This window comes from Schistosoma haematobium, chromosome 7 (genome assembly GCF_000699445.3).
Source record: "Schistosoma haematobium chromosome 7, whole genome shotgun sequence".
Lineage (NCBI taxonomy): Eukaryota > Metazoa > Platyhelminthes > Trematoda > Strigeidida > Schistosomatidae > Schistosoma > Schistosoma haematobium.
The window spans coordinates 3,172,441-3,189,014 of NC_067202.1; the positions used below are offsets into that span (position 1 = coordinate 3,172,441).

Here is a 16,574-nt window from a genome sequence, read left to right on the forward strand (position 1 = left end):
AAATTAGCAAATGTACGAAGCACTGAAATTTTAATAATAATGATAAAAATATATTTCTGCATGAGCAGGTACACGCCATTTTTACAGGCATGATCTATAAATTACAACATTTGTTGGCTCACAGCATGCTTCCCAACTTATTAAGTTTATAGTTGTTATAAAGTAGACTCGTAGAGCGCTTGCTGTAAACCATGACCTTGAGGAGACCCGTAAGTAAAGTTTGTTCCAGGCATCAGAAATTCTATATCTGTGTCGTCAGAGCAAGATTCTGAAGAGGAAAAACGAGAAACAGAAGGGCAGCAAAGCGCTTGGATGTGAACACTAAACGTTGCTTAACATTGTGTAGTAGAACGGACAGAGGTATAGTAAATTAGATTAAATTTATATTATCTCTTGTTAGAGTGAAATGAAGTCAGAGGCTCCATATAAGAGAATGTAGTAATGAAGAACAATGAGTTGTGATGTTTAACAAGTTGGAGTAAGCTCACATGAAGGAAGGGAAGTCCAGGTTGGTACAAGGAAATCGGTCTATTAGAAGGGAGTGTGTATATAGAGGGTGAAGTGTTAGGAATACTAACGACCATGTCTTTTATTATCTATTTTTTTCTTTTGTAGTTATATTAAAAGGCGTTACTGGTAAAAGCGTTGTCAAACACTGAATACCTGTGCCATCTTCACTTTCTTTTGGTTTTTGTCCATTCGATGCCAGCCACTCAATCCTAGTGTAAAAGTCCGAGTTAGCATGCTATAGGTTGTCTTAGTAGAATAGCTAATCCAGCATAATATTGGAAACATGAGTCTGAGTGGTGAGCGTAGGAAGACAATCTATATCACAGATTGGCTGACTTATTCTCAATCATAAAGAGCCTGATACACACAAAATGTTCTGCCCCCACAAACACTGGTGGATTGAAGTCATCACCCTCAACATCAACGTTAGCTGGTCAGTAACTCCACCCTCCCTCCTTTTGTGATGTTGGGCTCATTTAAGCTTTTTTGGATATATGTCATACCTCACACAATCCTCTGTGTTTCACATCCTGTTGGAAAATACTATTTCTATAAGTACCACTTTACAAGCTTATCAGGCAGTTACAAGTTATGGACTGTGGGTAAGGCATCGATGCAGTGCTTTAATTGACCATAATATAAAGTATAGTTTGCCAATTAGAGTATAAGCGTTAAGAAGGGTATGATGTAGGATAGTTGTTTATTAAAACAGGCGGAAAAGTGTAGAAGTATATGGGTTGTACATAAGGTAACGTGTGGAGAAATAATGATAATTGCTAGTCAACATAGCATACAGAAGAGTAAAAAGCTAATAAAGAATAAACAGGAAGAAACTCACACTAACTTGATGGTGATGCTATTTTGTGTTGTCATAACCAGTTGATGGGCAACAGGCTCCATAGATGCAAGACCACTGGCAACGTACACGGAGTATGTTACGTCCATTGAACTTTTCTGAGTATTTGCGTCTTATGTTCGTTAGTTACACAAAAAATGCCACAAGTTTGACAACACCTTTGTATGTAACACCTTTATAATCAAAGTATGTTAACAGAGTCACATCAGAAGTAAGATATGTAGGGGTTCAAAGATATGTTTGGAAAGCTATTAATATGTTAAGAAGCGTTTGATCGGAGCTGGCTACCAGTTATATGTGATGCGTACACGGTGTACCTATTTGCGGTCTGGTGCGTATGCGTGGCCGAGCACCTTCAGGCAAGGTGTGCCCAGTAAAACTAATGAGGCCAGCAAAAAGTCGAAGACTTAAGGAACTATTTATTTCCGGGGTTTATTTACCGCTACATTCAGAAGTTTTTCTAACAACAGTCGACATCCGAAAAGTGTGTTTCCAACTAGTGATTGAGATAACTAAAGAGGAACCTTTTTAAATCTAACTACCTACGGACAATAACCTGCAAGGTTGCTCCGAATGACGTTATCTTGCTGGCTTTACCATATTTATACAGTTATCCAGGCAAGCCCAACCCAATCTTGCTTGACCCAAGAGCTTTCATGTGACATCATTGCACTGATGGGTCACTTCCTTCAAGATGTTTATGCAGTCATAGTTTGAAGTGATGCTATGGAAGTCTCAATTAGGTAAAGAGGATAACCAAATATCAATATGCATGGGTAATATATGCATCAGATCAGAAATCAGACCAGATTGACACGATGGGCGTTCAAGCAAAGATCTGATTGGTAAGTTATGGACATAACTAACATTCCCTCGAACGGACACTATATCCATGATTAGCGTAGTGTTGAGTCTCTTGCATTAGAAGCACCGCTTTAGAATTCTTCAGATAGTAGCCTGAGCCTTAGTGATCCGGAACTCTTCGTAAGGACTGTTCAGAGTGTCAGTAATACCACAATGCACGTTCTTCATATGATAGCGCATTACGATCAAGTCAGTAATAAAATGACTACTAGGAAGTATAAGCGGATGTTTGCTTTCTAAAGGCAAGCACGACAAGTGAAGTCGTCCCCCCACTCGAGTGACGTCGTCTATTGAGAAAGGATTAAGTTTCTTTACCGGGCTCCTACGCGCAACACCGACACAATATGAAGTGTCATTTCCTAATTGATGACAGATCCATCTACTACTCTACTCGGTTTTACTTGCGATTCAAATGTATTGTCGTGTTCATCTTTATGCCGTGTGCACCTTTGATTCTCCATTTCTCTTGGGAATGAGGTTGTGGTGTGGATTACTTATATCCACACAAGTAGTATATAACAGTGGTCAGGCAAAGAATATATTTCAGTAGAAGGCCGATGAGGAAAGAACGGGAACGAAGCGCAATTGGTATGAAAACGCATGGAAAGATGAAATCTGAGACAATGGATTGATGCTGGCAACAGGAACAGTCAAGTGTGATATGATGGATTGATATTTTGCAAATTAACAATTTATTATATGGTTCTCAGATTTTATTGAGATGCTCTGTAATTTAGTGTCAAATACATTCGACTGTCCCCATTGGTGTTCTTGTTCACCATACGGTAATTTGAACCAATTTAACTATATTATGTCTCGCACTGCCAACATCTTCCAATCTCAATGCACCAAAGATTAATGGTCTTCTGTCTAATCTCGTCCTAATAGTGTAGAGGAAACGTTTGCATGCAGCAAATATTTTCAGCATTGTGGACCAGATCTCATAATTACTAAGTTGATTCAAACGATTAACTGCTGGTATTTTGCTTATTTCTTCTGCAATCAAATAGGCTAAAACATGGTTCGCCTCTTCGTGTGAATTTGGCCAGTCACTTTCGTTCTGTCGTGAAAAATTCGGTCCGTTAAACCACTCGGTTTAGTGCTATAATTTAACAACTTTCTACAAGAAGCATGATCGTAGGAATCTATTGACTTTTAGAATGTCTCTATTGGTTTGGTGTAGACAGTTTGTGAATCGCTGCCAATCTATTACTCTCAAGTCATTTGGTTGTGTTTCATATACAATGAAGTACGACTAATTACAATTAATTTGACCAATAAGTGACATGAGAGAGAAAAATACGCGGTCGTTGTTCCACGTGTTTTCCGACTGTAGCACACAGTACAGCAACTGTTAATTCCGTTTGAAGAATGATTAAAGGTTTTACTGGGGCAGCCTTGGTTTAGCTAATAGAAGAAAACAATGAACTTGACGGAAGAAATCTTCAAGAAGAGCATACGCCTCATGTGGATTCTGGGACATCAGCAAAGCAATAAATCTGAGTAGCTAGAGGTTTTTACTATTCCGGTACGAGACATGTGGGAGGTAACAGTTTGCTTAGGCACCTCATATATCTGAGCCAACAGTCCCAATAAAATGACTGGGGCTATAAACCCGAATAGTTCGAATGTAGAAGCTACATACGACAAAATGGTTCTCTGTGAGCGTCGCATCGAAGTTGTACCCTCAGAAGAAGATTCCATTCAATTCATAGAGTTCTTTCGTTTCTTTTCATAGATAAAGAAATACCTATATTTCTTTCTATGAAATCTTCCTCTGTAACAAACTTCACTGATTCAAAATTCTTGCTGGCCGACTTGGTCAGATTAGACCCCCTAGACGTAGCATTTTCTTCATCTGAGAATATAGTGATTCTCTATATCCTTTTCGGCGTAGTCTCGTTCAGCATACTGTACCATCACATTAACATATTCCTTATGTTCTCTCTGGTCATGGATAGGCCGGTTTCTCAAGGAATTTAATCTACTCATCGCTAGTGCTCTATTATCAGGTAGGCTTTGTTGGTGACACCAGGATAAAGCTATTTGGTACTGCCTGTTCACTAACTGTATAGATTTGGATATAGCATCCTAGGCCTTACGTTCTTTAACCGACATGAACCCACAGTGATTCCGGTCCACTTGAAATTCCATCTTGTATGACTGGCCTAATCTAGCTTCTCGTTCATCTTTAGACTATAGATAAATTGTTATATCCATGTTTTTTTGTGATCTCTCTGCAAGGTACATACACCGCCGACCCTACAGGAGTTCTTAAAGCGTGCGGTTTGCTAGATTTTACCACACTCCTCTCTTTTATTTCATGTATCTCGGGCGCATTGCACTTCATCAGTACTTTGACGCCTTCGTTGTCAACTTTTGGGAGGTTCACACAGCGCAAGTGAAACCACAATGTCATCTGTGATATCGTTGACACCGTCCTACGTAACATAGGTAATCCCTCGACCGTTCATACCTTCGAAATTCTGAGTGATGAAGAATCTAAGGAGGAAACTTCTAGTTGAACCTCTTTACAGTGAAGTGTGGATTGGCTATCTAGCGTTTTCAATAAAAGCATCTTGTCTCTCCCTCTAGATTCAGCCCTATAGCTAGATCTTCCGCAACAAGAGAAGCGTCTGAGCCACTATTGAGGAAAGAACAAGTCTGTGCCTCCCTTTTTCTATTTTTTACTAATAAATGAATTATTGTGAATACCACCTGTCTCTGTATACGCTTAGTACTTTCCTCCGTATATAGTTGGATATTAATATGGACATAACTACTCACGTTTTCTGCTCTTCCCTCCTACAGTGTAACAAGGTATGGTGTCTCCAGTCACATCCTTCGACGGACCATGACCTCGGTGCTCGACAGTTTCTTGCCATATGGTTCGCTTTCAGACAGATATTACACAACTTCTTCAGTACAAACTCTGTCCTTTCATTAATATCCTTGTCTCTGAACTTTTCACACTTGTCTAGGGGTGGTTTTCAGTACATAATAAATATGACAACCTAAGTGTTTGGCCATACGAAGGAAGTGACGTCAGACCCACTCGTGTTGGAAAACGACTCTCTCGCCCTACAATGTTAATAAAGGTTTCTTTTAGTAACAACAGCCGACTGCCTTTGGTTACGATTAAAAGAATCTCCATTGACAAGCAATCCATACCTGGTATTATCAGTATGCGACTGCTCTTTCACAAATTCACAAAGGTCTGTAAATTAAGACCTTCCACCCATCTTGAGGACTCTACATGTCACTTTCACCCATTATCTTTGTACATATAGTGGGAGTTTCAAAGATATAATCTCGATGGACTTTGTATAATTAGGATCGCATACATAGTTCATCCGCCTGTGCGTTAGCTTACAAACCTGCATCTTGCGAGATAGTCTTCTTAAATTATATGGATTAGTCACCTTAATACCAGAGATGGTGTTGTATCCCGACGAGAATACTAAGTGATAACTTTTGCAATCTATTTATGGACTAATACTATACACATATTTTTTATCGTAAGATTGTTAATAAACTATTCATATTCATGTCCCTCTTACTATGAGCTTTATTTTGACCTATGAACCACTATTATACCATTTACCGTTCCTGAGTTATGTCCAGTCTAGCAATTACTATCTCCAACATTCACAGCCACTTTTGGTTAAATCGTGTAAAAATGTTATTTCCTATTTTATGGTGCTAAGTTTTCTGGTTGGTTTGTATATAAACTTAGTATGTTTGAAAGACATGATTCATATCGTAGAGGCTGAGATTGATGTTCTGGACTTAACAGATAGGACTAGGCAGGGAGAAGGACCGATAAGGACTCTAGACTGCTCGTACGGGTTTTATGCGTCATTGGACCAGTCGATAAACCACTGTTCTCTAATTTGCAGTGTCATTACGTTATACACTGATAGGGGCACAAACCAAAAAGTTATAGTTGATGTTAAGCATCTTATCAATAAGTACATGGGCCACGATGTGTTTCTGAACTCATACTTCAACGCTTCATGTTGGTAATGCGCAATGGATAATAGCAGCCTTAGCTTCACTATTAATTTACTGAATCAAGTAGTTGAACCTAGATCGGGATCCAACACATTCATCGAAAGTCTTCTAGATTACGTACGGAACTTCATTAGTTCACAGGATCACCACCAAACCTTATGATTTCTCTCTATGGTAGGTGTAAATCTTTAGGTATCACTGTGTGTCAACTGCAAGTGAAGCAGACGCAGACTCTTACGGCGTCACCTTGTCAACCACAGCTTGGTTATAACGTTCCCTTTCCCCTTGACATGAAGCACAGCCTTATTACCAATATTCTGGCAACATGCAACAGAAGAAGTAGGTAACAAAGGTAAGAAACAAATAAATGACAGCACTGTCCAACGAAGTGCTTTTTCTCTCCATTACATACATCATGATATATCTACAATTTTAGGACTAAGTCTATTATTAAAGCAGTACAAATAACCAGCTTAAACCATAATCCTACAAACAAATAAACCCAGTTGTCTTCATCGAAAAACTTATCATCTGTTCATTTTGTCATTATGTGATACAGGATAGAATAAAATAGTTTCAGACAGCCTATTTTCATCAGATAATATGACTGGCTGTAATACATTTTAATCGTAAAATGTTAGTAATCTTTAACAGCAGATAAATGTCAGCACAAAATCAGTATTGTGGTTCAAATTCTTTAATGAATCATCTCCTTGATTATAGTGTCATTCAACCTCTTAGTGCAGTAACTTACCATGCGGATAAATAAGCGTTTCTCTTTTAAAAATAAAATGTTGTATGAGATTACTAACTTCAGTGCTTGTTTTTGAACGACTTCAATACATACCAAGATAACACGCAAAATTCCATGGAAACACACTGAGTCAGATTTTATGTCGTGTCATATAGACGCCACAAAGAAAAGAATGCTCTTTACTATGATTATGAAAACTTTGTGATCGACATGTTACTATAAAACGCTGGATTCATTTTAGGTTCGATGTTTTACAACAACTCAGCATACAACTCTTGTGAATCTATTTTTCCCGTTTAGACGGAGATCTTTGTGAAGAGTGACAGTTTTAATGTTATTATTAGTAATGTACATGTACCGCATCTGCAACTCCAAGATGAGTTTCGTTACAAAACAGTTGCAAATGAAGTATAAGAACTTCCTTCTAAATTTGGTCGAACAGTTCCACAGTATTTGGGCGCCGTGTTGATGGGAGACATTAAAGAAGAAGAGTGTATTTGTGAGATCTCAGAGAATATTGGATTTGCTTCATAGTCATGCTCTGAGATTTGAAGAGTACAGTAACAAATCAAGCTTTTTAGTGCTCCGACCATGTTGAGTGCCCTGTTCGTTGACATGAAAGTCACTTATGATGAACGACTAAAGGAATTTACACCCAAACTAGAGGTCGTCTAAAAACTTCTATCTTTGGGCTTTTTTTGAAACGATGCACTGACTGAGGAAGTCACAGTGTTCACTTCCAACAGGAGAGCACATTCAAAACATTATCCAATATCATGAGAACACCAGCTATTTGTAAGATTTCGTTCAGAATTGTGTTATTTGGATACAATCTCTACAATTCTCAATTATTGTGGTCGAAGGAATAAAATCGCAGAGTTTCAACTCGTGCGACCACTAAAGAACATCAACAGAACAACAGTTCATTCGATTATTGTTATAACTGTATGGAGAGTGTTGGACAGCGCTACACTTGAATCCGGAGATTAGTGATGTCAAACTTCAGTCTGCGAATCAAAGCTCCTCGAGGGGAGAAGACAGTTTCCGTCCCTAGTTCATGTTCAGTTAAAGAAGTAGTCTTTTCGTTACCATAAATGTATCTTAATCTTATCGCAGCTTCGAGATGAAGCATCAAAAGCGTTCGAGACTCCATCAGAAAGACTCATTCTGATTTTTGGAGGCAAGATTCTTAAAGATGAAGATACTATTGAACAACTAAAAATCAAGGATGGGTTTATTATCCATTTGGTGATTTCGGTAGGTTCACGATTTGTGGTAATACTTATTCTTGCAGAAACAACAACAGGTTTGTTTTATTAAAACTAAGTTTGAGTAGATTATAGCCCTCCCAGGTTAACCCAACAGGAACCTCTTCAGTTGTAACGGATGTGGGCAATAGACCAAGAGAAAGTAGGAGTCCAAGTAATCCATCACAAACTGGTGCTACTGGTGGTAAGTTTCATACAACACTGATCTTACCGAGTTTTCTTTGGTGTCATGTCCGCTTGTCTGAATATTTAATCTAGTAGTACCTACCTTTACTCCACATGCAGCAGACTTACCCATATACTCAGATAACAATTTTTCTCAGAAATAACCCGTTCATGTAGCTGTATGATTACTCCTCACCTTCATGTCTCTTCAATGTACGTGTTTTTGTTATTTATAACCTCAATGTTAAATGCATCAGAATTTCTTGCAAGTGTAACAAAATTATAATTATAATTAGTACACCAAGTGTGGGTCGAAACTCTTATTGTAGGACGGTATCATTCCTCCTATCGTAACTAAATTTACATATATATATATATATATAGTGTGACTTTAGCCACCAAATGCCCTGGTATGGCCGAGAGGGGTGGGCCCGCCTTCCCTCTCGAAATGCTCTCACACGGTCATGCGTATATAGCCTCTGCCAGGGAAGTCCTACTCACTGCCTTCTCGCACCACGGGTGTTGTTTACGAAATTGAGAGGACGAAAAGCGAATGTCCGGCGCTTTAACCGGATTCCAAACCATTGGTGCACATGGGCCCCAGTATCCTGAAGGAACAAATGGTGTATGAACCAATCGTTGGTCACTGGCTACCATGTGACTGCATCTCCTCACGATGCTCCACTGCCTTGTGGATCAGACCTTTAGGTCAAAGGCTCGGGGAATGGCCCCCTAAGAAAACCACCTGCTTCGGTTTAGGCACCCGGGCAGTATCCTAGCTCTCACACATATCGAATGATTTATGTGGCGCTTATGTATTTGGTGCCTCCTTGTACCAATATCTATGTGTTTAAATAAATAAACATAACGATTTAAAAAGTTTTTCAACTACTTCCGAGGCTTTTTCGAAAGAATGTTTGTATGATAACCTTTGTAGGAAAGGTTAGACCTGTGTGTTTGTCCTAACGAAGTTCGTCAATTGTATTGTACTAATGATCTGAATGGGTGTCACAAAGGCTAATTATTCCAAACCATATCTTATGTAAAAGCTTTTTACCCATGAAGTTACTGGTTATTAATCTGATATGTAGGCTACTTGACTGACTAGAGATGAGCTCTCATTTTCTCCACTAAATGGATGTTTACGTATCGTTTGTCTAATCAGTCTATTCAAGACAGTTTCAACATTCGCGTTTCGTTAATTTGTTGCATTATACTCAGGTTTGTGCTTGTAAACCTATTTTTATTCACGTTCATCAGGATATTCTCCATTTCCTGTTTCTCGTATATTTTGTTAAAATCAAATGAATGATGAATAGATGGTGTTCGACAGTTTTCTAAGTAATGACATGAGGATTGGATTGGTCTTTACAGCGCACATATTTTCTTCCTGAAGCTTGCACAGAAACAGCGGAAACTAACTCCATCAGTTAGCTGTAATCATACAGTCATTACCGTAGTTTGCTCTATTGTGTTTTCCTCCTTTTCTCTGCCAAATGCTAGTAAATAGTAACACAGATGAAGTCGCTCTCAGATACGTGGTAAACGGAAGTTTTGACTCGCTCTCGGTTAGCAGCTAGGACTTGCTGGTTTATGGTTAAGGAGAAAATTTGATGTTACAAACGTACTTTTGTTTATTAAAACGGTGAACATGATTCTGATCAATGGACGCGCAGTTGTACGATATCGTTGATTGTTAACTCACAAAGCCAAATCATTGACGTAAACCCTTAGATCAACATATATAGATAACAATACCAAAAACAAGGTTTTTTTTAAGCAAATATAAGTGGTTGTACGACACGTTTTGCATGTCACACCTGCCAGTAAAATTAAGACCTGATCGCTGAGTTCAATTCTCATTCGTTTTAGTAGTACATTTATATTAATGACAATATCTTTGACTTTCAGATAGACTGCAAATTAAAATTAAAGATGTAAGATATTTTAAACTTTATCATTCATAGATAGATTTAAACTAACAAAACATCGTTTGTATTCATAGTGAACACTTTCGCCGGTATGCAACAAGCTATGCAGGCTCAAGTAATGCAGAATCCCGAACTTCTTCGCAACATGCTAGACAGTCCTCTTGTTCAATCTTTGATGAGCAATCCAGAGGTCATCAGAAGTTTATTTCAAGCGAATCCTCAAATGCGTGATTTGATTGAAGTAAGTAAAGGGCAGTAGTCTTAAAATACTAATTTTCTACTTCTTAACGTTCATTCAGTTGAACTAATACTACCGTCATTATTTTTAGCGCAATCCTGAGTTAGGACATATGCTTAACAATCCAGATCTTCTTCGACAGTCCATGGAGATAGCCCGCAATCCGGCTATGATGCAGGAGATGGTTCGTAACTATGACCGAGCGATTTCCAATCTGGAATCGGTACCCGGAGGAATGAATCATTTGCAACGGATATTTCGGGATATCCAAGAACCAATAATGGATGCAGCCTCAAGCATTGGCTCCAGCTTAAGCGGTAATCAGTCAAATGGCAATTCGGAGCAAAATCCCTTCGCAAATTTAGCAGGTATGTATCCATTCGCATAGCTGTATGTTTTTATCTGTAAGTCAGTTGATCGCTCGATCGAAATTTCATAATTTAGTTAATAAACAACTGGTATCTTTCTGTTATGTTTCGTTAAATGACTAGTTAGGAACTCTTTATATTTCAAATATTTTCCTGGATTATTTAGGTGGTGTGCGACAAGGTGCTCCTGCCACTGAACCTATGCCGAATCCTTGGGCTCCAGCTACAAACAACTCATCTACAAATAACAATACTACAACAGCACCTAGTTCGGCGAATTCAAATCGCAACAGTGATTTTGTGCAAACTATGCTAAACCAACTATCTTCTAGTCCCGAGTTGGTATCGAATGCTTTTCAGGTGGGTGTATATGTAGTAATTGTTATTCAATGGGAATTATATCGTATTTTCGTTAATGTTTGAGGTAAAAGCGCAAGTTTTATTAAGGGAATTAAATGTTTGAGATTCCTGTGGAAACATCATACTTCTACCTTCCATAAGGCTCTCGAGATTAAAACGTATGACCATCGTAAAGTTATCTAAGAAATACAATCGTCTCATCTGCCCCAGTGACCTGGTCTTATTCACCAGTTTCATAACTTCTTTTCAATCTTAACTTACTCACTGTAAAGTTTGATTTGGCTAGTGTACTTTTTTGAGTAATAAAAATTGTTATAATTCCATTATTGGTGAAATCCAGGACTTTACATAAAAGTACATTGACCCATGTCACTATATCACATCATATCGAGGGGAAATTAACAAGAATTTTACCAAACGAAATTAAAATAATGGTCTTATAAATGGTGAGTTAATGGTTGAGACGTCTGTCTTTCAGCCACTAAACTCCAGTTTCGAATCCCTCTTCGCTTACTTCATTTTAGGTAACCGAGTAGTATCAGTAATTCTCTCACTTAAAGTATTGTTCATAATCAAGTAGTTGGTTAATAAGTTAACTTATTTTACTTATCACGGTATAAATGACAGTAACGTTTACTGTTTCGTTTTTTGTCAGTAGACTAAAATCCTAGTGATGAGATCGATGTTCAAGATTAATTAGAATTATAACTTTAACAAGAAATTTTTATCTTTTTACACTAAAATGGTTATAAATGACGTACGTAAAGTGTACAACAAAAATAAAATGCAAAATAATTAATTGAAACTGATTATGCAAGAAACTATTATTTTAATAACGACTTCGTAAAACTCGATAATGTAATAGGAAGACGAAGATTATCAGAACCACTTCATAAACAAAAGTCTTGTAATGTCCTCGAATGCTCAAGATTTTGTAGCCGGTTATTCAGTGAATAATAGTAACTTCCCTGTGTTATTAAACAACGACCATTGAATTATTTGTAATCCTAAAACTGAATAACTTTTTGACGTTTATTGTACTAAGCAGGTCCCATACGTGCAAGCCATGCTTGAAGCAATGAGTGCAAACCCTTCAGTTATGGAAAATCTAATCATGAATAATCCAATGATTTCTAGCGTTAATCCAAATGTACGTGATCAAATGCGACAAATGCTCCCACAATTAGCTAACCAGATCAATCAACCATCATTTATGAACATGTTATCAAATCCTCGTGCTCTCCAAGTAAGACATAGACTTTATTATTTAAAATACCAATAATCTTGCTATTTATTATTATAATTCAAGGAATTAATAATTTATTGAAATTAAAATATTTGTAAGTCACTTTTTACGTAAATATATAACTTGCTACTTATGCACAACAGAAGGTAAACTAATAAATTTCAAATCACAGTGACTTTGATTATAAAATATTCCAAGCCTATTAACTACTGATAAGTTATTATGGGCGGCGTCCGAAATCTGATATTGATACACGATATGTTATATACTAACTTCCCACCTGACTACTTGAACGAAAACACAAGAGCGTACGAGAAAGCATATTGAGCTACCCAATAATGTGCACAAATACTCATTTATATATACATCTCTATCCCCTAGATCAATCCATTTTCTAACCAGTGCTGTGCACTTGTCCTTCAGGTTGCTTTTGTCATCGATTGACTTTCTCGTTTGGCCACTTCTGATTGGCTCACCATATCATTTAGCTAAACTTTTTGAAATAGTCCGAACATGTTTGTACTCTCACTCAGAATTCAATAAATAGCTTATCAATTCTCCAGATAATAATAATGTTGGAATACATGTTTACATGTAGGTTTATTGATAAATCATTTTAGTCAACTAAGGTTTATTTGCCACTTTCCTCTTATCATGCTTGTATTGAAAAATCATTGCTTACGCCTGTTACCCCTTGTGGAGGAGCATAGGCCGCTCACCAGCATTCTCCATCCAACTCCGTCCTGAGCAATCCTTTCCAGTTACCACTCATTCATTTCATTTCTGCTTACAATTCCCGACACAATGTGTTCTTTGGTCTTCCTCTTTTCCTTTTCCCTTCAGAAATCCTGGGGGGGGGAACATCATTACGGTATTGCACTTACAAATGGATCATTTTCGTATTGTAGCCACCTGAAAAATATTTGACCTAATATGGACAAAACATAGCACTGATATATGCTGGCTAAGTATTTGAAATGTGTTTCGCTAAGTTCTATCAACCTAATTTTTTCCAAACACATGTAAAACCTTTTCTTTAAGACACCCAAAAGTTACTGTACTATGGTTTTTTGATATTGTGTGACGTATTTATAAGTGAAGATACCCTGATAAAGCGGTTGTTTATCTTATCAATTATCTTCCATTATATGTGTATTCCACAATATCTATACCAGTCGGTTGTAATCTCGATATCAGTTGATTTATTCATAAGTTATCCACATGTTTGTACAAATTTTTTGATGATTTGACTTTTTGTCCATTTATCCTTTTTATAATGTTGGGTACATTATGTAGCGTCTGTCTTGTATAGATTCCAATTAATTACAATTGGGGGATTTTATCTCTATCTGCAATATAGTCTTATAAATATGTATGTATACTTGACCCTTACCATACACATTAAGGTGTCCTTAATAGGGGTACTCTTACATGGTAAACATTTTCTCTTCATTTTATGCTGAATAGGTTAAAGAACTATACATTCCACTCCATCAAAGTGGTAAATTTTATGAACCAGATGTGATATAGACTTGTTTTGTGGGTAAAATGTCCATCTAACTGACTGAAAATGTCTAATAAGTTGAATCAATAACATTGAGCTTACTTACCGTATATCTAGTTATATGGCTTTTCATTTCGGAACATTTCAAAACTGAAATTTAAAGGATGGACTACTCATAATCATGATTTAAAGTAAAAGGATGTTTAACGAATTTAAGTTTACCTAAACTTAATCTAAGTGAAGATGTGGATAACTGTCTCACGTCTATAAGCTTTACAGATTACTAAATGAATAAATATGAAATCAATACCCTTACTACACTCTTTTAAATTATGATCAGCTCTATGTCATATCATCATTTATGTTTTATCACCTACTACTTCATCTTGTAACAATCGAATCAATAGGCAGTTTATAGTTTGATTACTAAACTCAATTCGTACACAAAAATGCTTCCTAATTTTCATGTTTGAAGAATATACACTCAAATACTAACTTCATGCACGAGTAAAATGTAGTCTGAATTAATTATAGATCCTTAACATGTATTCTTACTAAGCATCTGTCTGTTGAATAAATGCAATAAAATTATTACATGTCATAATTTTAACTCTTAGATTTTTATACTCAATAGTTGAGTTAATAGTCCTAACTGGAAAGGTTAACGTTTTTATTTTGTACCAATTAGGAAATTCTGTAGCATAGATGTTTCCACAGTATACCGAATAACCTAATTTAGTATTTTTATATTTTATTCTATTGAATATTCAGATATTACACTTAAATAATCATGTTTTTTTATCCATCTGTCAATTATTGTTTTTCGAATAGTGAAATGGTATGTAGAGGTGTTAATACAGCATAGTTACATTACATACTAATTTAATTACATTGTAAATTTCTGAGGACTAATATAGTTCCCTTTAATATTTATTTCCTCTAATTAACCCATGTGATAAATATAGCCTTCCCTTTTTTTCCTAACATTTTCTGATATCTATTCCATGTGCGGTCCTAAGTGACCCCGAAGTGTAGCTAAGCAACTGGCCAGAACTATTTTTTGATCATGATGAAATATTTTTGGTAAATACACAAACATTTACTAACTGTAACGTTCCTAACCAAATATTAGACTCGTTAAATGGGAAGTGATTCAAGTGTATTAATGTTTCAAGATTTAAAAACCGACGAGTATGCTAATATGCAAAGTCCCATAAGCTAAACTTTGCTTGACACATTTACTAAGTAGCTGTTGACATTTGACTTTATCGATTTTCACGGTTTGCCAACTTCTGTAGCGTACGTTCATTGAAGCGTCTAGGAGTATGAACTGTCAACTGTTGATTAATTGGTTCTGTAAGAATATACTGAGCTTCAATCTCATTATTTTTTGTTACAGATTTGAATCATGTATTTTTGGTTCTAAACATATACAAACTAAATGGATTTTTAAACTGTTTTGTTTTCTCCAAAGGCTATGATGCAGATCCAACAAGGACTTCAGACACTGCAACAAGAAGCCCCAGGTGTGTTAACTAGTTTAGGTATGTCTGCACCTCCAACTGGTCCAGGTTCAGTTACATCTGGTACAACCCCAACTTCAGAGACCCCGGCAACAGTTCCAGCTCCTGGAGACAACTCTGACTCCACAACAGCCGATCGTACTAATGATACTACAGCCAATCCACCTAATCAAGCTGAATTGACCACACTATTATCCAGTATGCTGAATATGATGTCTACCACTAATAATGGATTGGGTGCCACAAACAATGCTGTAAGATATACTTTTACAATTTTCAATTCGTTTGAATTCATCCATAAAATTTACCTAGCACTTATTTAACATCTTTTTGACAATTTGCTACTTTTTTGTTTTGTAGCCACCTGAACAACGATATCAAGCTGAACTTGAAGTTCTCGCTAATATGGGCTTTGTTAACCGAGAAGCTAATTTGCAAGGTAATTGTAAATTGTTCATTAACAATGTGTAGGTTTATAAAAAAAAGTTGTAAATCAATTTATTTTATAAGGCATAAAAGTTCTGTCTTACTACCCTCTTGGTTAGACATTTATAACCGTTTAATATATTGCGATATGTAAATACTAGATCTTCCTTATCATGGTTTATAATATACGTACATAGTTTCCTTTTTTAGTCTAAAAATTACCCTTGTTACATTTGAGACACTATCTTAGTATTCTGCTCAAAGTCAGTTAAGTAGGCGTTGGTGAGACGGTTAAATCATCAAGCTGCAGGTTCATTAAACTAATCTATAAAAAATTGAGTATCACTATCCAATTATTCTTATAAATCTGCCATTTTCTTTGATTCATGACTCTGTTACCCTTTGTCGGTCGATCAAGTTGATTTATATGCATATGCATTTTTGTGTGCTTCACTTTTTTTTCTACTAATTTATTACAGAATACTTCGGTCTAGGTAAAAAGATATTTTTTACTGGTTGGTTGAAAGCTATACCATTAATACAGTAA

At 36.6% G+C, this 16,574-nt stretch overlaps 1 protein-coding gene across 1 annotated transcript in view; it reads left to right on the plus strand.

Moving 5' to 3' along the window:
• Nucleotides 1-7,990: 7,990 nt before the first annotated feature.
• The window catches only part of UBQLN4 (Ubiquilin-4), a 32,803-nt gene continuing 24,219 nt past the window's right edge, over nt 7,991-16,574 (plus strand). Inside the window, exons 1-9 of the mRNA XM_051217810.1 lie at nt 7,991-8,255; nt 8,293-8,304; nt 8,342-8,450; nt 10,437-10,603; nt 10,692-10,968; nt 11,135-11,328; nt 12,377-12,574; nt 15,553-15,855; nt 15,962-16,040. Of these exons, the coding sequence (XP_051064234.1) occupies nt 10,454-10,603; nt 10,692-10,968; nt 11,135-11,328; nt 12,377-12,574; nt 15,553-15,855; nt 15,962-16,040 (1,201 nt within the window). The 5' untranslated portion in view covers nt 7,991-8,255; nt 8,293-8,304; nt 8,342-8,450; nt 10,437-10,453. The remainder of the gene's footprint in view (nt 8,256-8,292; nt 8,305-8,341; nt 8,451-10,436; nt 10,604-10,691; nt 10,969-11,134; nt 11,329-12,376; nt 12,575-15,552; nt 15,856-15,961; nt 16,041-16,574) is intronic.